Raw genomic sequence first — 21,254 nt, 5'->3', positions numbered from 1 at the left:
TAGATTTTAAAACGTTTTATAGAATAAAAGCTCAATGCTGGACGTTGTAGAAATGTGTTTGTGCACCACGACAAAGGAGCCTCATTCACTTTACATTGGGGTTGTTTGCGTGGTGCAGACACGCAAATGAAGCAAAGTTCGTGACTCCACCACGCAATGCGGTGTTAAGGAGTCGTGGTGGAGTCACGCATTCTGGTGAGATCAGGTTGGATTGGATCATACAGGATTAAACGGAACAACGGCTTCCACAGATGACATTTTTCTATGTATTTATTGTCAAAGCACTTAAGATATTCATTGCTATCAGGATGTTAAGAGCATTCCATGGAACATAACAAAAAGTGTATCTCGAGCCGGTTTCTCAAACTTACCTACCCCACCTTTAACTCAATATTTAAAAAACAGAGTGATTGGCAGACAGTATGCAAAAAACATATTGAGTTTCACTGTAAGTGAAAAATGAAAGGATCTAGAAGTTAAATAACATTAGCATCTTCCATAGGCCTTATCACACTAGCATGTACAATCAAGCCCATAGCATAACGTGCTAGCAAGCACTAACAGCCAGACTCTGAATATCAAAACCTTGTTAGCAGTTAGTGCTACCACTATGCTAAATTGGTATTAGCATTGCAATTACAGTAAAACAAACAACCTATGTTGTCCTTGTGGACATCTAATAATATCCATCATATTGAAAGAATAGGCCTTCACCAAAGCATGTTGACAAAGCTAGTAACAACAGCGAAAGACCTTTACAATCCAAGTCAATTAACTTAAATATGTATTGTGATAATGTCCCACACAGCTAGTTGGTTACAACAATCTGCAGTGATGTCACAGGGATTTCAGGCAGCAGGTAGTTGAAGGTTGAAGGTTAATCCATTTGCTATGGCTACAACTGCCTCGTGGAACAACAACGTTTTCCTTTCTGTTTGTTTAATATAGGAATGCATCTTTGTCTATCATACTTTGCTTCTGTAGATCTCCCATCTGACTTTATTGTGAGCTTGTGTTTTCAAAAAGTAAATTGAGCATGTTTTATGAGACTGAACAGTCACATAGGGTATTGGACTCTCTTAAAACCCAGGTAGGTGCAGAATAGGTTTCTCAAAAATAAAGCAATCAGGAAGGCAGTACTATGCATGACTACAAATGATAGTAAACTAAATGTACACGTTGATTAATACTTAACTTGTACTTGGGACAGGACTGCAAAGTACAGATGGGATATTCCTGATCATAATCAAACATAAATGTGCACCAACATTAGTTATCAGTGTTCTCTATTCTCAATTTAAAAAGAATAAACTGACAATAAAGAAGTCTTATAACATATTTTGTTTGTGTCTTTGGAAGGCCTTCAGTGTTTGTTTTATTATTTATCAACTAGTTACATTGTCATTTAGTAAATTTAGAAAATAACATCCAAAGAATTAAACAATTATAATAGCAATGTTAATAGTTTGCACCCCATTTTTTACTTTTAAATTCATCTTTATGGTGTGGTGTTACCAATTCTTAAAATAATACAAGGATTGGATGTTCATCAAAGGATTTTCATGGCAATCGATTTGCAGCCAATCAGAGACGAGACTTCTGCTGCACGCACCCATCATGCGCTGAGGCAGACAGAGCGCATGCGCAAAGGCACTGATACTACGGAGTTAACTTAGCACGGAGGAGGTGAAGGGCACGGCACGTGGCGCGCCCAAAGGAGAGAAATCAGCACTTTGAGACTAGGTAACGGTAAAAACTATTTATCAACGGATTCAAAACACTCAAGTTTTAAAACACTGCAAACCTCAAAGTCCTAGCACCTAGTATACATGTTGTTTAACGACCGAAAACAAAGTAATGTTAGCTAACGTTACCATAGCTAGGTAGCAGCTAGCTAGCTACGTAGCAGCTAGCTACCATGCTTTGAAAGTGAGCTGTTCTATGCCATCATTACTGCAGGGCGATTTTTTTAAATGATGCGCAATATGCGTGCTCGAGTGGCTGAGCGTGATGTGCAGTGAATGTTTCAGAGTTACTTTTTCGCAATATTATTTAATAAATAGTTTAGCTAGCTAACTAGCATACATTGTCACGAACTCCTAATGTTAGCTCAATCCTTAGTTTTATAATTGATTCTTTCGTGGGCATAATGTTACACACAATGCACATTATCCATATCTTTTAGAACCTATGTTAAGGCTATAAACAGAGGTGGGAGAAGTTCTCAGATCTTGTACTTGAATAATGGCCCGTCCACACACAGGCATGAAAAAAATCTTTCAAAGCTTCGCCCATTCACTTGAATGGGGTGACGTAGAAGATTTTTAATCTTCGCCGAACTGCATTGTGGGGAGCGGAGCATGGCTTTGCAAGCATTGTGAGCATCAAAAGTTGAGCAATGTTCAACTTTTGATGCTCCCGATGCTTGCGAAGCTGGCATCAGCCAATCAAATCCCGTTTATACAAATCCCGTGAGTGCAAGCGCTAGCCAATCAAACCGCGTGAAAGCTGGGAGAGCCAGACCGCAGTTCATTTCCTCATATTCCAAACGAGAAATTACGGTAGCAAATCACCCGGTTCTTTACGAGCAGGACTATTTACCGGGATACAAACCGGAGGAACCAGGCATGGAGGGAGGTGGCAGAGACAGTGGGTGAAACTGGTAGGTTTTCGCCTGTTTGGAGAGTTTATATCCAGTTTACTTCGTTTTAACGTTGCTATTGCTTTGTATGTCGGGGGCGGGAGATTCATGTGATTGGTTGTTGGTCGCGTTGCTCGCAAAAAATTGCCAAGCTTCAGACACGCCCAGCATCAAGATCTTTTAAGATTTTTTTCATGCCTGTGTGTGGACGGGCCGTAAGAGTAGAAGAACTCTAAGTACCTGAATTGGTATTACTGCACTTAAAGCTGCTGCTGTGTTATTTAACTTATTTTTGCTCACGCATGTGCAAACTTGTGTCTCTTTTTTCCCCTCAGCTGTTAGCTGCAGTACCAGTAATTGCAAACTACCAAGAATAAACAGCAGCCAGAGATCCTCAAGTAAGATTTCTTGCCATATTACAAGTTTTATCAATTCTCAATGTCCTATGTGGTATTGCTATGCAAACAGTGAAAGGATATGGAAATCATCAAGGGGTGGCTAACATATGTTTTTCTGCTGACCCTGTCCAGAGAAGTACATTGCTTTGCTTCCAGGTGGTTGCTCCTGTCTGCATCTCCAAGCTCGAGGCATACCGGCCATCAGTGGCGGACTGGCCATTGGGACGTTCGGGACGAATCCCGATGGGCCGCTCGGTCCACTTCGGTACCGTCAGGGGCGGACTGGCCATCTGTAGAATCACCAAACGGCCGGGTCGGTTCGCTGTTTTTAAACGGCTTCATTGAAGTTGCGCTGACAGGCGACAGAGGTCCACCGTTTCCCAGTCTGCCCCTGCCGCCAATCATCTACTCTCGGTAATACACTGACTATAGATAAGTACTGTACCTTATAAACCCCCGCTTAAAACACCCAAACTGACATTTTCTACACTGTTAACATTAGGAAACACTTAAGAAAGAAAAGAAAGCTGCAGGAGCTGATCACTCCTAAAATACAATTGGCCATACGATCACCAGTAAACAACAACAACAATCTGCACTAAATATTTTTTGGATTCATAAATGTTTTGTGACTTTTTCCTTTGTGCACCTTCAGGGAGTTCTCCCCTCACAGCTGGACACTACATGATAGCAGAGGACCAGACCATCGTCAGTGGCAGTGTCCTGAATGTTGTCGACGCCCTGATGCTGATGTTTGCAGCATATTACTGCCTCAACATCAGTTATCACTCAGAACTGGGAGCTACCCTGGAGTTCTTGCAGAGGTAAGACTTGAACTGTGATTATTAAGTAATTCCATCTTAAACCACAGAGTAGAGGATTGTGCACATTTCTGACACACGATAAGTGCTCCTGACAATACAAGATAATCAAGATAAAAAGATTATTGTGCTGCATTCTGTTTAACATTATGCTCTCGTTTTATCTTGGGTTGTAAATTCAGCGTACCCCTTTCCTTTGCAGTGGTGTGCTTTGGCTCCTCTTAACTTATTAACATCAACACAACAGCACAGTAATACAGCCATGGAGCAGGTTTAGTGTGTGTGTGTGCTCTATAACAGAGAAACACACAAGTCTAATTAGAAGATTGTACTTCTACCACTAAGTAAAAGCTTAGCGTGAGTGTCAGCACCTGATGACAATGGAATCTGACGAGGAAGACGCAACTATTTCTTGCACCGAAATGGGATGGGCACCGGAACCTGGTATTATTGCAGTGAACAAACACATTCAAACTTCTTTCGGTTAACTACGATGCTTTTACACCGCTCACTCTGCTACTGACACGCACCTCATCTGCCCCAGTTACACACACACCTCTCAAGATGGCCCTTGTAGCTACCCACATTCAAATGACCTTCAAGTGACCGCTTGCTCCTGTTTACAGACCTGCTGCGATACTGTCCAGTGTGATAGTGATGACTTTATAGAACAAAACTCTATTCAAACCAATGCTTTAAATGTACAGATATGATCATAACAGTTCATGAAAAGTACATTGAAGAGTAGCATTGCCCTTTGACTTCAAGCTGTATAACTGTAAAGACAATTAATGGCTGTATCATCCACAGGATTTGTAATTAAACACTAAATGTAAGTGTACTTCTGTCTTAACAGGTGCCTATTCAAGATCAATCCGGACAAGGGGACTAAAGTGGAGAGGAAGGACTAAAAACAGCACTCGATAAAGGTGTATTCATTAATTACAAATGTCGCTGACTTTGAATGGAGAGAGTAGAAACACACACAGTCATGTACACACACACACACACACACACATAACTGGTAGATTTCTTTAGTGTTTATAATTGTTATCTTTTGAACAAAATGTTGGGAAAATGTTGGCTATTGTTGAAATGTTTCATTGCCGGTCTATTCTGCTATATATAATATATTTTATTTAATGTTTTTATTTTTGTGATGTGTATTACTATTTTCAATAATATATTGTATATATAAATATATATATTTGTGATTTTTTTCCTACAAAACATCTGACAGTTAATGTAAACTTTGGCTTTTGCAAAGTAAAATTCCATGTTTTCTTTGTGTTTTACATGTAAATGGTCTGAAGTTCGCTGACGACACGACCGTCATCGGCCTTATCACCGACGGTGTACAGAGAGTAGGTCGAAAACCTGACATCTTGGTGCCAGGATAACAACCTCCATCTCAACGTCATCAAAACCAAGGAGCTGATTGTGGACTACAGGAAGCAGCAGAGAGAGGGACACGCCCCCATCGCCATCAATGGGACTACGGTGGACAGTCAGCAGCTTGAGGTTCCTCGGTGTCCACATCACTGAGGACCTGACATGGACTCTTCACTGAGGACCTGACATGGACTCATCACTGAAGACCTGACATGGACTCGTCACAGAGGACCTGACATGGACTCTTCACTGAGGACCTGACATGGACTCATCACTGAGGAACTGACATGGACTCGTCACAGAGGACCTGACATGGACTCTTCACTGAGGATCTGACATGGACTCATCAGTGAAGACCTGACATGGACTCGTCACAGAGGACCTGACATGGACTCTTCACTGAGGTTCTGACATGGACTCATCAGTGAAGACCTGACATGGACTCATCACTGAGGACCTGACATGGACTGAATTACACTTGTGTTACTGGAGCAGGTAAAGCATACAACAGATACTTTCAGCATTATCGTAGCACGCAGTGGAAGCTTGGATGAAACACAGCGGACTTCTAAACAATGAACACCCGCAACTTGGAAGAAATAAAGTTGGGTTTTATGCGTTCTAATATTGCAATGCAAACCCATGATGTAATGACAGTAATTCAGAATAATTGAGTCATTGAATGCTCATTTCAGTAGATTTAATCAAACAAAACACAAACATAGTGGATATGGCCTCAAGACTGTAACTTCTTCACATTCTGTTGAAATAGTCAATTACTAGCCTTATCTCACACATTGCTGTTTTGAATCTCTAATATGTGGATGACAGTTGAACTGCATGATGTAACATGTATGCCATCTGCTGGAAAGACGACGTTTCGCTCTGTTGGCGTTGTTTAGACAACAAAAATAGAGTGAAGCTCTCATTTCATAAACAATCTTTGAGTACAGACACCGTCCTGCAGAGAGCACACAACCCAACAGCACGTTGTTGGTCTAGCATCACTTTACAAAACGTTAGCATTAAGACACTAAGACTAGCTGGTCCCTTGCAAAGGTGAGTCCACCTTAAATGAGCAGGAGATGATCAGCAGGTCAAAGGCAGGACACAGGAACTTGGTCCTGAGGAGATGTAACGATTATTAAAGAAGAAATAGTCGAGTCAAGGGGTCGAAGAAATGAACATTTGTGATTATTAGCGAATTGGTTGCAGGTGGGTGAAAACAGGCTTAGGGAGTAACGTATTACATATAACGGCATTAGGATACAAAATAGACAAATGTATTCCCTTACCAACACACTTGGTCTTTTTAAATGATTACGCCATTTAAATATTTTGTCACCAGCTTTGCAGATCTATTTTTCCTCTCCTTTGTGGACTCTCATGTGTGACTTTAAACTTCCACTCCGTGAAAAACCTTTCTTACAGACTGAGCAGCTGTATGGTATCTCTCCTGTGTGGATTATCATGTGTTCCTTTAAACTTACATTATGTGAAAAAGCTTTCTTACAGACTGAGCAGCTGTGTGGTTTCTCTCCTGTGTGGATTCTCATGTGTGTCTTTAAACTTCCACTATGTGAAAAACCTTTCTTACAGACTGAGCAGCTGTATGGTATCTCTCCTGTGTGGATTATCATGTGTTCCTTTAAACTTCCACTATGTGAAAAAGCTTTCTTACAGACTGAGCAGCTGTGTGGTTTCTCTCCTGTGTGGATTCTCATGTGTGTCTTTAAACTTCCACTCCGTGAAAAAGCTTTCTTACAGACCGAGCAGCTGTGTGGTATCTCTCCTGTGTGGATTATCATGTGGTCCTTTAAACTTAGACTATGTGAAAAAGCTTTCTTACAGACTGAGCAGCTGTGTGGTTTCTCTCCTGTGTGGACTCTCATGTGTGACTTTAAATCTCCACTCCGTGAAAAAGCTTTCTTACAGACTGAGCAGCTGTGTGGTATCTCTCCTGTGTGGATTATCATGTGGTCCTTTAAACTTCCACTCCGTGAAAAAGCTTTCTTACAGACTGAGCAGCTGTGTGGTTTCTCTCCTGTGTGGGTTCTCATGTGTCTCTTTAAATGTCCACTCCGTGAAAAAGCTTTCTTACAGACTGAGCAGCTGTGTGGTATCTCTCCTGTGTGGATTCTCATGTGTGAATTTAAGCTTCCACAATGTGAAAAAGCTTTCTTACAGACTGAGCAGCTGAATGGTTTCTCTCCTGTGTGGATTCTCATGTGTCTCTTTAAAGGTCCACTCTGTGCAAAAGCTTTCTTACAGACTGAGCAGGTGAATGGTTTCTCTCCTGTGTGGATTCTCATGTGCCTCTTTAAATTTCCACTCTGTGGAAAAGCTTTCTTACAGACTGTACAGGTGAATGGTTTCTCTCCTGTGTGGACTCTCATGTGTGTCTTTAAATATGCACTCAGTAAAAAAGCTTTCTTACAGACTGAACAGCTGAATGATTTCTTTTCAGCACTACGTTGTGGATCACTGACAGATTCATGTCTATTTTTCAGTGAGTTTGAGCCTGAGGCAGGTTCTCTGGTCTCTTTCCAATCAGCACTGTCTTCAGTGTCAGGTTCAGAAGAGTCTTCAGTGTCAGGTTCAGAAGAGTCTCCAGTGTGGTCCTCAGTCTTTGGTTGTAAACTCCTCTCTGGATCTGAGTTCCTGGCTGGTTCTGGTCCTCGACAGTCCTCTCCATCAGCTTCTGTTTCCATGTGTTCAGTTTCTCTTTGATGAGGCTGAGAGGACTGAGGTTTCTCTTCATCATCTTCACTCTTCACAGGGTCAGGAGTGAAAGTGGACTTGGTGATATCAGCCTCCTCCAGCTCCTGAAGCTGCTCTCCTTCCTGTTCCTGCTTAATGTGTAGGGGGGTCTCTGGGTCCTCCTGGTCCAGACTGGTGCTCCACTCCTGCTGGTCAGGGAGAAGCTCTTCTTTAACCACCACCAGCTGCTGGACGTCTGCAGGAAACACACAGTCAGAACAAACTGTTAAGTGTTAGCATTTAAAAATCTCATCACCATTACAATGGGAGACATTTTGCAGCCCTAATTAATGCCTTTGTTTTTATATTTTCACATTATCTTTCTTAGTCCCACCTATTGTGTATTTGTGTTGGCTCAAGTCACCTCATGTAGCCCAGCCCCTTTCCACTCCAGTTAAAAATGTAAAAGGGTTTTTTCTTCTGGCGTAGCACTAGCCGCAATGTGAACAATGAATTGTATTTGGGATCGTTCACAGATACACTACGCCTACAGTATAGAATGAAAATACTCTGTTACAAATTAAAATCCTGCATTCAAACCTTCTTTAAGTAAAAGTATGCAAGTATTAACAGAACATTTGACGGCACCTTCCTATGTAACAGTAATGATGGTGCGGTAAAATGTTCCCTGTCAGTGTTTAATTTATGTTGTTTCTTGATTATTTTGTATGTTGCATTTTACTTCTGCACATGTTCAAAGTTGCACCTGTATAAATGATTATAGATGAGGGAACCTGCTAAATGTTCACATATGTGTTTTTTATATACAGTACCAGTCAAAAGTCTGGACACCTTCTCATTCAATGTTTTTTGTATATTTTAATTTGTTTCTACTTTGTAGATTAACACTGAAGACATCAAAACTATGAAAGAACACATATGGAATTATCTAGTTAACAAAAAAGTGTTAAAAAATCAAGAATATGATTTTTATTTTTAGATTCTTCAAAGTAGCCCCTTTTGCCTTGATGACAGCTTTGCACACTCTTGGCTTCTCTCAGTCAGCTTCATGAGGTCGTCACCTGGAATGGTTTTCTATTAACAGGTGTTCCTTGTCAAGAGTCAATGTGTGGAATGACTTGCCTTCTGAATGTGTTTGAGACCATCAGTTGTGTTGTGCAGAGGTAGAGTTAGTGCACAGTGGAAAGCCCTATTTGACTGCTGTTGTAATCCATATTATAGCAAGAACCACTCAACTCAGTAAAGAGAAGCGACCGTCCATCGTCACTTTAAGAAATGAAGGCCAGTCGATCCGGAAAAAGTCAAGAACGTTGAATGTATCCTCAAGTGCAGTCGCAAAAACCATGGAACGCTATGATGAGACTGGTTCTCATGACGACCCCCCCGGGAAAGGAAGAGGAAGAGTTACCTCTGCTCAGAGGATAAACACATCAGAGTTACCAGCCTCAGAAACCGCAAATTAAAGCACCTCAGATTAGAGCCCACATAAATGATCACAGAGCTCAAGTAGCAGACAATCTCAACATCCACTGTTCAGAGGAGACTGCGTGAATCAGGCCTTCAAGGTCCAATTGCTGCAAAGATCAACTACTCAGGATAAACAACAAGAAGAAGAGAATTGTTATAATTGTTTGGGCCAAGAAACACAAGGATTTGACATTAGACAGTGGAAATCTGATGGGTCCAAATGAGAGATTTTTAGTTTCCAACGTCCGTGTCTTTGTGAGATGCAGAAAAGGGGAGCGGAAGGTTTCTGCATGAGTGGTTCCTACCGTGAAGCATGGAGGAGGGGGTGAGATGGTGGTGGAGGGGGGGGGGCTTTGCTGGTGTCACTGATGGTGATTTATTCAGAGTTCAAGGCACCCTTAACCAGCATGGCTACCACAGCATTCTGCAGTAGCCAGCAAAATATAAATCATATTCTGGATTTGTTAACACTTTTTTGTTAACTAGATAATTCTAGTTAAAGGTGGGGTAGGTAAGTTTGAGAAACCGGCTCGAGATACACTTTTTGTTATATTCCATGGAATGCTCTTAACATCCCGATAGCAATGAATATCTGAAGTGCTTTGACAAAAAATCCATAAAAAAATGTCATCTGTGGAAGCCGTGGCGCTGTAAAAAGCACGACCAATCATCTGAGCCGGCTAAAGTAACTGGATGGCCTACCTGCCTGTCAGCCTTCCATCTGTGCACAAACTTATCTCGTGCCTTCATTGGTCATGTGCGCAGGGCCGCCCCTCCCTACAGGCCAATCACGCAGGCTGCATGGGGCCCCGCCTTGCACAGGGGGCCCCGCCCAGAGGGCCTCAGCTCCTGTGCACAGTTCTCCGCTCAGTTCTCCGCGCACCCCCCGGCAAGAGTGAGAGAGAGGTGACAAGGGGAGCACGTCTGTAACCCGACACCGTTGCAATGAATCGACATCTGACCAATCACGGCTTCGATACGGCCACTAGTGCAGGTGAAGAGATGACGGTGAAAAGACAGTTTCAGTCCGGCGTAAGCGAGAGGGAAACAAAACAAAACATGAAGAAACTACAGCATCACTCGAAGGTGGGTTATTGTATGAGTCAAATGTACAACTTGCGAATGTTGTGTAAGTCAAATTGCCAATTGCCATATTAAAACATCAGCTGCAATTCACGACATGAAGAAGGCAGTCTCTGCAGAGCATATAGGCTAATGGAGATGCAGTTATTTCCAGCATTCTTTATTTAACATTCATTCAAGTCTGTTATGCCTTTTATCTGCTAATGTACAGGAGGAAGAGTGATAAACTGTCTGTCTAGTTGCAGTGATGCAAACACAGCTATGGTGAAAAAAGAGAGAACTATTCGAAGCAGAACAAAAACAGCGTAATATACCATCTGACAATGACAGATTTTTCTTTTGGGATATTTTACAAATCACTCCGCTTTCAAACTCTATTCTTGTTATTTTTAACAACTTTTTTTTGTTACAGTCATATAGTATTCTATACCTGTTAATAATTGAGTCTCTAATGTCTCATTAATAACTATAATGATCATATCAAGGTGTGCCTTAACCTCACTGAGCTGAGGTTATTTGAGCCTCTCAGGAGAGAGCTCTCTTCCACCTGGTTGTAGAAAAGCTCTTTAAATTTGTTAGCATAGCTAGCTAACCAGATGCTAATAACAACAGATCGCCACTGTGCTTACAAGACACAGCCACGCAAACACTGCGGCATGTGTACGGCTCCTTATGGGTACTGCAATATTTGAAGAGCTGGAGCAGCGTTCCGATGCTCTCCGTTACACCTTCCAGACGAGACATAACCACGTGAAGACCTATGGTGAAGACACGTTACGCTCGTGTTGTGTTCAATGAACCTCTCCTTGGCCAGGAAAAACAGGCACTCGCTTGTTTAATTATTTTGCGATCTAGATTTCTTCTTCTTTTTTGAAGTGAGAAGTTGTCCGTCCTGAGTCGGACGGACGGACTGACGGAGATGCTCAGCCTCTGCCCTTAACTCCTAACAGTCATCATCATGTCAACCACAACACAGAGAAATACTGATAGAAATGTAGTTGTTGAAACATTGCTGACAGAGGGAACTACATTTGAATACAGATTTAAGAAATATCAGTTTTTGAGCATGTCATAAGCATGTTTTGTCTTGACTATATTACAACTATATTATAATAATATAATATAGTATTTATATTATTAAATTGATTATGATTATTAGTAGAAGTAGTTTATTTGCATTAATTATATTTTAATATTTTTGAGGCTAGTATTTGGCAGGAAATGCAGACGTATTCACCTGTAAACGCATACTGAACGACATACATGCATATTTACCATTTACCTCACTGCATAAAAAAGTAACTGTTGATAATAATAATAAACAGGAATTATATTTGAAAAGTAGCCAACTTTGTTTCCAAAAAAAAATGTTTCACTCCTTTCTGTTCGGGGGGGGGGGGGGGGCCTCATCTCACAAGGGGCGGCCCTGAATGTGCGCGTTCGTGTGTGCTGGAGGAGGGGCTCTGTAAGGAAGTGGCAGATTTTTCCGGTTGTGTATTTTCAAATTCTAGTGCCCTCGAGCTGGTTTCTCCAAAATTACCTACCCCACCTTTAATGTGTTCTTTTATAGTTTTGATGTCTTCAGTATAAATCTAGAAAGTAGAACCAATTTAAATAAATAAAAAACGTTGAAAGAGAAGATGTGTCCAAACGTTTGACTGCGTCTAAAACTAGTGTATATCTCTCTCAAAATATATATATATATATTCTGTGTATATATATATATACATATATACACAGAATATATTATAAATACATGTTGGCAATAATTGATTGATGATGGATTGATTAACTTTAGGGATGTCAAGTTAACGCAAAAAAAATATGAACGGCACTAATTATTTTAACGCGATTAACGCATGTGTATTTTTTGTCCTCGGCCGCCCTGTAGTTTCAGAGCGCATCCAGTTTAAAATACCATCTACAAGCTGATGCTGACAGCCCCGCTCCTGCTGCCCACTTGTGGCAGACCACACTTCCACGCTCACCGGCAGGCACCGACTGGCCATCGGGAGGACCGGGAGGATGTGTGTATGTGTGGCCCGAGCGACCAAGAGAGAGACCTTACGTGTATTGTTGTTGTTAGCATCTGGTGCTAGCTAGCTGTGCTAACGGATATAAGGAGCTGTTTAAATGAAAACAGAGGAGCGACATTTCGCCACAACTGCGCCGAGCACTTGACTTTATGCAGGTAGCGCAGGTAGCGCACACACCCACACCCACCCACCCACCCACCCACCCACCCACACACACACACACACACACACACACACACACACACACACACACACACACACACACACACACACACACACACACACACACACACACACACACACACACACACACACACACACACACACACACACACACACACACACACACACACACACACACACACACACACACACACACACACACCATGTATTTTACGTCATGCGATCGGCTCTCGCGATCAGCATTTTTAGAGAGCCCGATCGATCGCTAGAGAGTGAGTATCGGCCGATATCGATCGGTGGCCGATCGATCAGAGCATCCCTAATATTTATTAATTTTTTATGAATTATTCTCCCGCAATTTCAATTAATCCAAAGAATTTGTTTTTATTTGCTTTTTCACATTTAAAAAGAAAAGGTGAATAAAGAAGCACATTAAAACTAAAGTATCAATGTATGTCACATTTAACCAACTAGTGCCCACATGCATGGGTCATATTTAAATCAGTACATTAAAAAAGGCATATTATTCAATGTATGTTTTTTTATAAATATATTTATTTTTGGTTGGTTTGCTCTTCCGTAATACATTTTAATTATTATAATAAAGTACATGTGTCTAATAATACTAAAAATACTTTTATTTACGATATGAATGCAGTAATTTAATTTGTAATGGAGTATTTTCAGTGTGGTGTTTGTACTTTTACTTCAGGATGTACTACCTGCAGCAAGTGCTGATAAAGGGTCTAAAGTGTTATTCATGTGATAATAAAGTGCTACTGAAGAGTGTAAAGTGTTAATTAAGGGTAAAGGGAACAGACCTGCTCTGTGGATCCGAAGCTGAGGCTGTAAAACAGCGTCCAGTAGTTTCTGGAGTCTCTTGTTCTCCTCTTTGGAAAGAGACAGCTCCTCCTCGAGCTCTGCTATTGTTTGTTCAAACAGAGCAAATATCTCTTCATTAGCAGCAGTGACTCGCTGCTTCTTCAACGACAGCAGCATTTGGACTTTACTCATGTTTCCTAGATCACCTTTTCCTGCAGACTCCGTTAAACACACCGTTTCTCTCTCCGTCAAACTCTCAATCTGACTAGTGTTGCTAACGTGTTTCCAGCTAGCATGCTAAGCTAGCTCCTATAGTCCGAGGTAAACGCTCCAGAAAAGAGAGCACAGAGTCCATTCAGAGGTTTATCCAGACACAGAGATGATGGATCAGTAGTGCTGGAGCTCACACACACTTTCTCAGGAACACACAGAGAGAGAGAACCGTAGCGACGAGACGCCACATGGATCAAGGTTCTTGTTCTTGTTGTTGTTGCTCTTGTTCTTCTTCTTCTTCTTCTCTCGGTTTTTGGCGGATTGCAAACAGCTTTAAGGTGCATACCGCCACCTACTGTACAAGAGAGTGTATCACCGTAACATCCAATCCATTGTGTTGTTTACGTTGTTTTAAATTCTTCCAATCAATCCTGTTTCACTCAAATACTTAAGAATGGCCTTCCTGGTAGAGTACTAAGTATTAAGTAATAATAATTATAATAATAATTATGTAGTAATACTTTTATATATTATACTTGGTTCCCACTATTTTGTATGTACTCAAATATAACACATTCAAAAGTGCTTTACAAAAATGAAAGACATTAAGAAAAAGGCATTTTAAAACAGTCATTAAAAAGCAACGCAATCTACCTGCATTGCAATTACTCTAAACGTGTAATAACGTGCTTTAACCAGTAGGAGGTGCCCTTTATATAGACCTCCCTCGGAAGCCAGACTCTTCGACTTAGGACCAGAGATGCGGGCATGGCTACACGACACCGAGGCCGTGGCCGTTTCTCAATCGCGAGGATACTTGCTTGGTAGCACATGTCTTCCGAGTCACTTCCTTCAGAAGCTAGGCAAGAATCCTTCCTGGCAATCGGAAAACGAAGAGTGGAACAGGCTAGCAAGTGTGCAGGTGTGCGTCATATGAGAGGCCCCGCCTTACATTTTCCTCCACAGATTTGGGGAAATTGGTCCATTGTGGGGATTTAAAGGACGCGAAGTCTACCCATGTGCAGCCTCGAAATTACCCCCAAACCAAGGACGCGACCTCGGTGGAATTCCAAGTATGCTGGAGATTGGAACAGTCCTTCGGCGGCAAAATGAACGTCAAGTGATTCCTTGAAATATTGGCTTGGAAGCCAGTTTCCTTTGAGAGTGGATTTAAAAGCAACAGCAAGCGGAGGAATCACTAATAAATGTGAGTATTGGGTTTTAACTTAGTTAATTTAAAGTAACGTCACACACGTCAAACCCAAGGGGCATTAAAACGTACATTTTCTTTAAATAATACGGATAAATATGTGACGCTAACTATAGCTAGCTGGACGTACTGCACTGTTGTTTACACTTATTTTTAATTCAATTCAGAAGTTCACTAAAGTCATACAGAGATCTTGGCTCTGTTATAGATAAGTTATACTTTATATTACATAAATAGACCAAAGTGAAAACATTTAGACTGGTATTCAAACCTTTTTTTAGACAGATTGGTCCCTTGGTATAGCCTACAGTACGGTGGGATTTATAAAATGCTACCCTGACGTGTGGCTGCTGTTAGCTGTATTTATTTGTCTGACATGTTGCAATGGTTTACTGTTTATTAAACTTTGGGACAACATTACAACCTTTGTATTCAGCTCATGCTGCTTTGAGGTAGGGCTAAAAGAAAGCCTATTTTAAATATTTCCACCAGATTTGATCATCTTTTATTTAGGTTAAAGTGTATTTAATTTATCCTAATCCCATAATAATAAGACAATCAAAAATAGACAGCAGCCTTCAGCTTAATGTTAGTTTGTGCAGTGCTGTCAAAGGGATGCAAGCTGTGACTGTCATTGCATCTCTTTAGTTTTTTAAAAACCAGAACAGTACATCATTTAAAATGATCCTTGAGGGATTGTTAGTCTGAAATGCTTAGTTACATTTTGCAAGAATACTTTTGCAACCCTGTGTTTAATATGATTAATTCACTTTTTTCTTTTTGTCTTGTTTTTCTCTGTAATTAGGAAACTTCTGGAGAAATGGATCTGCTGGAGAAAGACCCCTAACCCCAGCGGATCATCAGGACAGAGCTGCCATCCACCTGGACCCCCCGTGGTGCTGGAGAAATGGATCTGCTGGAGAAGGACCCCTAACCCCAGCGGATCATCAGGACAGAGCTGCCATCCACCTGGACACCCCGTGGTGCTGGAGAAATGGATCTGCTGGAGAAGGACCCCTAACCCCAGCGGATCATCAGGACAGAGATGCCATCCACCTGGACACCCCGTGGTGCTGAAGAAAGCAAAACGCCAATCAGGAACATCCTCCACCCAGACCTCTGCTTACTGCCTTCCTACAGACTTGTGTCTTAGTTTCAGACAGGCCCGGCTCCAGAACAAAATGAGTCAGGGTGCATCTGAGATTAGAGAGGGTGCAGTGGTAAAGTGCTATTTTTATAAGTGTGGAGTGGACCTAACACCCTCTAGGGGGGTCCTCACCTCCTCTAAGGGGGTCTGGGGGCATGCTCCCATGGGAAGGTTTATTTTTAAATATTGAAGTTAAAAGCATCAATCTGGTGAACTTTGAGAGCAACATGAAGAGATCTATGGATCTATGTGCTCTTTGCTTGATTCATGCCTTCCCAGTCCCTTATCACGTGCAAGAGCATGGCGCCAGTTGTTGTAGCCAGTTGTGGTGAAGGCATCTGACTTACTTGAACCGAAATGTCTACATGCATAGCAGAAGATGGCATCTTTTTTACATGAATATTCCAGCCAATCTCTGTTTTGAAACCATGAGCTGCAAAATGAGCGTCTTACCCCACTGTACAGGCGAGTTGGGTACTTTTTTAAATATCCCTGGGCAGGCTCTGTTTTGCCGAGGTCCTCTGGTACTTACGGGCCGCCGAGGTGTGGCGATGTTTGGGGCAACAAAGACGGCTGTGGCTGCTCCGCCTCTGTGGGCGAGGCGGGCAAAGCCGGCGAGTCGGGCGTTAGTGGCCACGACAGTGGCCGCGGGTAACGTAATGTCCCCGACCCCATGATCTGAACTGTTATATTAACTGCTGGCGATAAGGGCTGGTTGTTTTAACCATTTTCTGAGTTCCATCATTGACTGCTGTGTAAGCACCTTGCAGATGACGAACGTGCAGCGGCACTAAGCCATCTGTATGTCAAATATGTCTTGTAAGTCTTAAATGATATGATGAATTGGAAATGGGGGACCCTGATGTAAACAAGACAAAAGTCTTTCTCTGGTCTGCATCCCCTTAACAATTGTATGTTTTGAGCTGTACTGTACTGTACCCAATATACAAGCTGTTAATAAACTTTTCAATCAATCAATCAAACAGGTCACGCGCACGGTGCACCTGACATAATAACGTTACTTACCGTTTAAATTGACCAAATAAATTCTTATTATTATTCTTATTCTTATTATTATTGTTATTATTATTATTATTTGATTTTGTATGTGTCTTTTCTTTTAATAGATATTTAACGATTATAGCTTGAGTCTGTCTGATTCCCCAAACAGCTGCTTCTATATACTTGCTGCACATACAATACAAATAAACAACTTGATAAACACACTTTTGCTGATATTTGTGTTACTGCTGGTGATGTTAAAGTACATGATTGATTTCCACTGTCTCAATGATGAAAGTTATAATAATAGAAGACATGAAACTGCAGAGAGAGGATGGATATATTCTTTTTTTTTTCACTTAACTTTTTATTGACATTTTTATAATCATACAAAACCACATATAGTTCAGTATACACTTGAATTAGAAACCCATTGAAGAAGAAAAAAGAAAATACAAATAATAATAAAAACAAGCAAACAGTGACATGGAAGCTTTCTATCCTATTTTAATGCAACATCATGGTCTGGTTCCAATTCTCAATTTGTGGTGTCGTTCATTTTTCTTTTATATTCAACCCATTTTTCCCATTTGGACTCAAATTTCCCTTCCTGGACCCTCAATATGTGTGTGAATCTCTCCATATCAAATATTTCCTGTACTACTCCCAGCCATTGCTCCTTTGTAGGTGGATCTGCTTTGTACCATGCTCTGGTAATTGTTTTCTTGCTTGCAGCCAGCAGCACCTTAATCAGGTATCTGTCCCCACCCTGTGTGTTTTCCTGCACCAGATTCCCCAAGTATAACATCAGGCCGGTCTTAGGAACCTCATAACCTAATATCCCCTTCAATACTCCCCATACTTCCTCCCAGTATCCCTTCATCTTTTGGCATTTAAAAAAAATGTGTGTGTGGTCTGCCCCCACCTCGCCGCATTGCCTCCAACATGCGTTCTGTTCCGGGGCATACCTCCCTTTTATCTTTGGGGTTATGAAGTATCTGATTATGTTTTTCCACCCAAATTCCCTCCATACCTTGACCCAGTAGTTGAATGCTGCACTCTACATACATTATACCATTCTTCCTCTGTCATATCAATCCCGAGTTCTTTCTCCCACTTTTCTTTTATATATAGAGTTGAATTCCCCCTACTCTCCAACAGAGCTTGATATAGAGCTGAAATCACCCTGCCTTTCTTCCCTTCATATGCTTCAATCATTACCTTAATTACCCCATTTTGTTTAGTGTTTTTATCCATTTTTATTTCTTTTATATAATAGTCTCTCACCTGTAAGTATCTAAAATGGTCACCCCTTTCCAGATCGAACTTATCTCTTAGATATTGAAAACTCTGCATTTCCCCTTTTTCCACCATCCTACATATTGCTGTGATGCCCCCTCGGGCCCATCGTTTAAAACCTGCATCTTCTTTTCCCGGCTGGAATTTATTATCATTTGTTATCCATCTCAAAATCTTTGTCTGTTTTCCTATTTTGTATCTCTTTATTACCGTGTTCCAAGTGTTTAGGATGGATATATTCTTACCTCTACTTTGTGATAAGATGGAAATACAAAATTAAATAGTTATTGTTAAACACATTGTTCATTTCATTTACTGAGGTTTTATAACCATCATTTACAACATGTGTACATAAGCAGTGGAATAATAGGGTATCTCTAGGTCATTCAACTGTCTTCAGTTTAATTTTATTAATACAAAAAATAGATCATAGAAAATGTTTAATTGTGTATTAAAGCAGAGCGGGGGGTCACAGTGCTGCTGGACCTGGAGGTGCTGACCTGGGGTCAGTGGGACATCATCTGGGCAGGTTTAGGGGAAGAAGGAGAATATAAACTGTTATGATCACAGCTGTTAAGATTAGAACACTATTATTGTTAAGAATCAATCTTTTTGAGCATTAAGTAAATGTTTTATTCATTATTTGTATGTGTCTTGCAGTGTCAGTTTTCCAGATTTTGTGTGTGTGTGTGTGTGTGTGGTGTGTGTGTGTGTGTGTGTGTGTGAGTGCGTGTGTGTGTGTGTGTGTGTGTGTGTGTGTGTGTGTGTGTGTGTGTGTGTGTGTGTGAGTGCATGTGTGTGTGTGTGTGTGTGTGTGTGTGTGTGTGTGTGTGTGTGTGTGTGTGTGTGTGTGTGTGTGTGTGTGTGTGTGTGTGTGTGTGTGTGTGTGTGTGTGTGTGTGTGTGTGTGCGTGACATTAATAAACACATTTGCCGATATTAGTTTAGCTGCTGTTGTTATTTTACTGCCATGATTGTTTTACTCTGCCTTAGGATTGCAAGTACCCAGGGTCAGGAGAGAGTCAGTGGGAAATCCACCGCTGCTTCTTGGCCGTGGTTTGTCCAAATGGATGAGGTATTGGGACAGAGGCCCTCCATCACACCTCCTGTCTTCATTTCCTCCATCCCAGAAGACACAAAACAGCCAAGTGCAGCAGTGGGTGACCAGGAAGTGGAGGAGCAGGAGGCGGATGCAAATAGCCAGCCAGGGCCATCACAGGGGAGAAAGAGGAAAGGGAGAGATGAGCTACTGGAACTCATAAAAGAGGATATGAGGTACCAGAGAGAGGCAGAGGAGAGGAGAGCCCAAGAGAATAGGGAGAGGATGGACCGACTGTTTTCCATACTGGAGAACATTGTGGACAAATACATGTTTATCACAGCAATAAATAATGTAATCAACTGAAAAAAAAGACTTCTATTTTTTATTAACGACATATTATATATAATATATACAACATATATAACATAACAGCAAAAAACACACAACAGCATAAAACACTAACAAACACAACAGTTTAACGATATACATCGACGAGACCAGCCCACGCGGTCTCGTCGGCCGCATCCTGCGTCGACCGCGTAGGCTGCGTACCCCGAAGGATGCAACCCCTGAATTGAGACACGGCCACCGCCCGAGTTGGACCTCTGACGTTACACGAAAGAAGAAGAAGAAGGAGGTGCGGGTTCAAAAGCTGTAAAGTTTACAGTGTTAACAAAATAAAATATACTGCTGTTTCTGGTTTAGTTTACGACAGATATATTCTGTTATTGTTTTGATATTTATAACACAAAAACGATGGAAAAAACCCACAGCAACACAGAAAAGATGGTCTTAACATGACCCAGCGGTCTAGTAGTTAATAAAAAACAATAATATCAAAACAAATTATTACTACTAACTTTATTGTGAAATTCAAACAGAGTGGTAAAAGAATAGTTTCCGGTCTATTCTGAGCCCGATCTCTGTAGATAAATAAAGAACTACGACAGATGTGTAATATTTAATGCACCCAAACCATTTATTACAATCCATTCATGTGATGACTTTCAAAGAGTAAAGCAAGCACTGCTGAATAAAGTATGATTTTATCTTTTACGAAACGTTTTTTTTCATATGGAATGCAGTTGGAGGTCAACCAATCACAGAGCTTGATGCAAAGCAGAACGATAGCTGAGGATTCTGGGTAGTGTAGTGTCTTCGGCCATCCTAAACTGAACAAATATTTGTTTCTCCGAATCGAAGGGGAAAATTACAAAAGCATTGTACACAATTTAAACCAATCAATGTTGTGTAATCAACAAGGATAATCTGGTGTTTTTGAGTTGATGAGTAGTGCAGATATCACTGTAAAATCAATCGACAGTAAAGAGGATACTTACTTCCGGATGTAAAATCCTGCTTTATCCAATGGGAATGGACGCTCACATTGCTCTCCGTAATACAATAAAGGGGACATGATCCAATCGGAATATAATGTTCTTTTAAAAAACGTTAACTAAAGGGAACAATCTATTTGACACAGCTGAAGCTCTGGCCTTCCTTAAAAACTAACTAATTTAATAAAAATCACAGTTGTATTTCACACAATGCACTGTTTTTTGAGAACAGAAATTGGTAACTAATTCATCATAATACATTCTGACAAAAAATAAAACTTATTATGAATACAAATAAAATAAAAGAAGCCTCCCGTGAGTTACTACAAGCTATAAAGTAGATTTTAAAACGTTTTATAGAATAAAAGCTCAATGCTGGACGTTGTAGAAATGTGTTTGTGCACCACGACAAAGGAGCCTCATTCACTTTACATTGGGGTT

General features: G+C 41.0%; 1 protein-coding gene and 2 long non-coding RNA genes across 6 annotated transcripts; 1 reads left to right on the top strand and 2 right to left on the bottom strand.

Annotated features, from left to right (window-relative positions):
* The first annotated feature begins 1,508 nt into the window (after positions 1-1,508).
* On the top strand, positions 1,509-5,539 carry LOC307047131. Of its 4 annotated transcripts, none has more exons than XR_013810351.1 (6): positions 1,514-1,743; positions 2,977-3,039; positions 3,177-3,453; positions 3,695-3,863; positions 4,717-4,789; positions 5,174-5,539. It is a non-coding gene; the product is annotated as an uncharacterized lncRNA (long non-coding RNA). The 4 variants fall into 4 exon arrangements; XR_013810352.1 differs by having other exon boundaries at positions 1,515-1,743; positions 3,172-3,453; XR_013810353.1 differs by having other exon boundaries at positions 1,516-1,743; positions 3,196-3,453.
* On the bottom strand, positions 5,360-13,829 carry LOC307047123 (uncharacterized protein). The gene is made up of 3 exons (XM_079693870.1): positions 13,564-13,829; positions 5,610-8,208; positions 5,360-5,484 (listed from the first exon to the last, which is right to left on the bottom strand). The coding sequence occupies exons 1-2, from the start codon at positions 13,754-13,756 to the stop codon at positions 6,611-6,613; spliced, it is 1,791 nt and encodes a 596-aa protein (XP_079549996.1). The 5' UTR covers positions 13,757-13,829; the 3' UTR covers positions 5,360-5,484; positions 5,610-6,610.
* Positions 13,830-17,927: 4,098 nt separating this feature from the next.
* LOC307047135 lies at positions 17,928-19,572 on the bottom strand. The gene is made up of 2 exons (XR_013810357.1): positions 19,440-19,572; positions 17,928-18,956 (listed from the first exon to the last, which is right to left on the bottom strand). It is a non-coding gene; the product is annotated as an uncharacterized lncRNA (long non-coding RNA).
* Positions 19,573-21,254: the final 1,682 nt, after the last annotated feature.

Source organism: Notothenia rossii (genome assembly GCF_949606895.1).
Source record: "Notothenia rossii genome assembly, chromosome: 7".
NCBI classification, from domain to species: domain Eukaryota; kingdom Metazoa; phylum Chordata; class Actinopteri; order Perciformes; family Nototheniidae; genus Notothenia; species Notothenia rossii.
Note: the sequence above shows the minus strand (reverse complement) of the source record. Positions and strands in the feature narration are given on the sequence as shown.

What these genes read in the sequence shown, in the direction of transcription:
- LOC307047123 (XM_079693870.1), bottom strand. Translation starts at nt 13,756, where the DNA reads ATGAGTAAAGTCCAAATGCTGCTGTCGTTGAAGAAGCAGCGAGTCACT. An exon ending in GCTTCGGATCCACAGAGCAG is followed by an intron (nt 8,209 to 13,563) that starts GTCTGTTCCCTT and finishes TGTTTCCTGCAG; the next exon opens with ACGTCCAGCAGCTGGTGGTG.